This window comes from Protopterus annectens, chromosome 11.part0, assembly GCF_019279795.1.
Source record: "Protopterus annectens isolate FY-2018-M chromosome 11.part0, PAN1.0, whole genome shotgun sequence".
In the NCBI taxonomy this organism is placed as follows: Eukaryota; Metazoa; Chordata; order Ceratodontiformes; family Protopteridae; genus Protopterus; species Protopterus annectens.
In genome coordinates, this window is record NC_056745.1 from 307,324,142 (window position 1) to 307,327,012 (window position 2,871).

A 2,871-nucleotide genomic window follows, 5' to 3' on the forward strand; every position below is an offset into this window, starting at 1 on the left:
TAGAGATTTTATGGTGTCAGTGAAGAAGGTATTGAAGGCATTGGCAGTTTGAAGGGAGGTATTTTTATCAGCCCCTAGAGGGGGTGGTGTACTGGAGTGACCTGGGTGAAGGAGTCTATTAACGCTAGACCAGAATTTTTGTGGATTGTTATGGTGAGATTGCTGTAGTTTACAATAGTATTTTTTTTTTTGTCGGTCAGTATAGCTTTCTTAATAGTATTCCTTAGCTGTCTGAATGTTTGTTGCTCTGAGATATTTTTGGATGCTCTCCACTTGGCCCAAGATTTATTCCTAAGCAGTATGAGTTGTCTAGTTTCTTTTGAAAGCCAGGTGGCAGGTTTGGATTTCGTTCTGATAGACCGTTTAGGAGCATGCTTGTCAAGGATAGTTAAGAATTTAGAGTTGAAATATTTAACTGCCTGCTCAAGATGGAGAGCAGGATAAGTAAGAAGCTGAGTGAGAACAATCAGTGGAATGCTGACTGCTGTCAGTGAGTGTGGGTGCAGATAAATAAAGAGAAAAAGAAATGTAGTTGTAATAGTGGAGGGAGTAGTATATTGTGCAACAGAGATGCTGAGCCTATTCAGTTGCATGCAGTCTAGATATCTCAAAATTCAGTTGAAGCAGAGTTTTTGCAAGTTTGTGAACTTATCAGTTACAAGATAGGTACAACATTATTAAGGGAATGTTAATGAATACATAGTTGAAGCCTTTGTTTTTAGGCTTGGTTTCTTTTGTATCACTGAACATTCCACTGGGTGTTATGGACTAAAGTCCCCCCCCCCCACTGAAGCTTTAGATTAGTGATTTTAATTGGTTGCTTCATTTACTTTATGTTCTTGCAGTGGATAATGCAATTTAACTTTTTTTTTTCCTGTATAGGTACGTTTATCTTGGTTTAAATACTGGAATAACCGCACTTTCTCATATCCCATGCATCTTCCTTATTATCCTTTTGAAAAAACAATTTGAATCGGCAGATGTAATGAATATAACAAAGGGAGAGGCAGAATCATCACTCATCAAACAGACTGATAACATCTTGAATCATAATACTGTCTGCACAAAAACAGAAAAACTACAAGTAGAAAAAGATACTGCTTTGTAATAAAGAATATATTTCTCTCATACAAGCTGTTCATTGTTACATTTAAATATATATCCTTTTACAAAGAAACTTATTGGAGTTACTCTGATGTTAATAACTTATGCTATGTAACTATGATTAAAAGAATGCCACCAAGAAATTAAAAAATGGGCATCTTGACGTACCTAAATCTTTTATATAGTATTAATGTCTTAGCATCATTTTAAGTCTCTAGATTTATTATGAGTTTGCCCTAAACAGTCTAGATGGAGTCTACCATTCTGACATGATTTTGTTTTTCAGTCTTTGTTATTCCCAACTAGTCCTTTGTGTTTAACGTATCCCAAATACAGTAAATTTGACAGTACATTTAAACCTTCAGTTATAATAAAGTGTGCTGTGACAATGACTTCTCATGTTGTCTCTGGAAACAGTGTGTCCAGTTTGTCCTTCTTCTTTTTTACTGAATTACTCTAATTTGCTGCCAATTTAAGTTAGTAAAAGGCATATTATTTTAGACAATGTAGTTTAGTTGCAGGTGTATGCTAGGTATTCACAAGTATACTTAATGCAAACTCTGTTCTGTGTTGAATAGGTATTGAGTATATCATTTCTGACCTAGTTGTCTAGGAATGACAGATACAAATCAAAGGCTTGGCAGGGCCTTTTCAAACTGCTTCTGACATTGTATACTGTCCTTATTTAAACGGATAACAGCAATACTTCACCAGCCAAATATAACTTCCAGGTTTACTTATGCCTTTCGGCAGTACAAGCACTCTCTGCTCCTCTTGTAAAGACTTCAGTAATTAACTCTTTGAAAAAAAAGAGTTTCACTTTAGCCATTAGTGTGATTTATTCCTGTTTATTCAACAAGAAACACAAGCAGAATGTAAAACTGTGGGGCCTAAGTTAACTTAGAAACTTGCTGAAAGTATATGATGTCCTTACATTCACTGCTACAGTATTCTTATAGGTTCATAGGTTCATACTAGGCTATCTGCCCTAGGGCATTTATAAGCCTAGCCAGAGTGTGTTTGGCTTTCGCCACCCATTTTAAATTAAGTTTGCTATGCCTTTTTTTGAGGTTAGTATACTGTGCCTCTGTCTAACAGTGACACAGAAGTGATAGCCGGGGTAAACCTATGATCTCCCATCCACTCATCAAGATTCCTCTTGAAGAGAGTCAATGTGGGACTCTGCCTAACCTGGACTGTGATTTTATTCCAGAGTGAAGGGAGCCTCTGGGTTATGAATCTGTCCCTCCAGCATGTCCTATTTATTTCAGTGCTGAGGTTCAAGTCTCTCGAGCGCGTAGCTCGATGGGATTTGGATTTTCTGAGGTGCAGCATGTCCATTAATTCCGGGTTGGACATGGTTTATACGTCAGGCACAGATCGCCTCTGAGCAGGCGGTATGCCACTGAGTAGAGCTGGAGTTTCTTTAACCGGGCAGCATATGGCATCTGTTTGAGCCCTTTGATCCTCTTGGTGAGGTACTTTTGGGGTCTTTCCAGTTGCTGCAGGTGTCTGGTAAGGTACATCCCAAAAGGGGCATTGTACTCAATTATGGGCCTGATGAGGGATGAGTAAAGAGGCACGATGACCTCCCCTGATCTAGATGTGAATCCCTTCATGATTAGGTGGGCTACATAAAATGTTTTTCTAACCACTTTGGCCAAGGGTTGTCAAATGAGAGATTGCTATCAACTTGGGTCCCCAGGTCCCTAATGACTTCTTCTGTACTTAATGGATTACCACCTATGTGGTAATTTGTGGGCACTT

At 38.3% G+C, this 2,871-nt stretch overlaps 1 protein-coding gene across 1 annotated transcript in view; it reads left to right on the forward strand.

The window, feature by feature from the left end:
• The window catches only part of LOC122815361 (solute carrier organic anion transporter family member 1A1-like), a 418,921-nt gene extending 417,425 nt beyond the window's left edge, over positions 1-1,496 (forward strand). Inside the window, exon 15 of the mRNA XM_044087816.1 lies at positions 883-1,496. Coding sequence (XP_043943751.1) covers positions 883-1,108 — 226 coding nt within the window. The 3' untranslated portion in view covers positions 1,109-1,496. The remainder of the gene's footprint in view (positions 1-882) is intronic.
• The last annotated feature ends 1,375 nt before the right edge of the window (positions 1,497-2,871 follow it).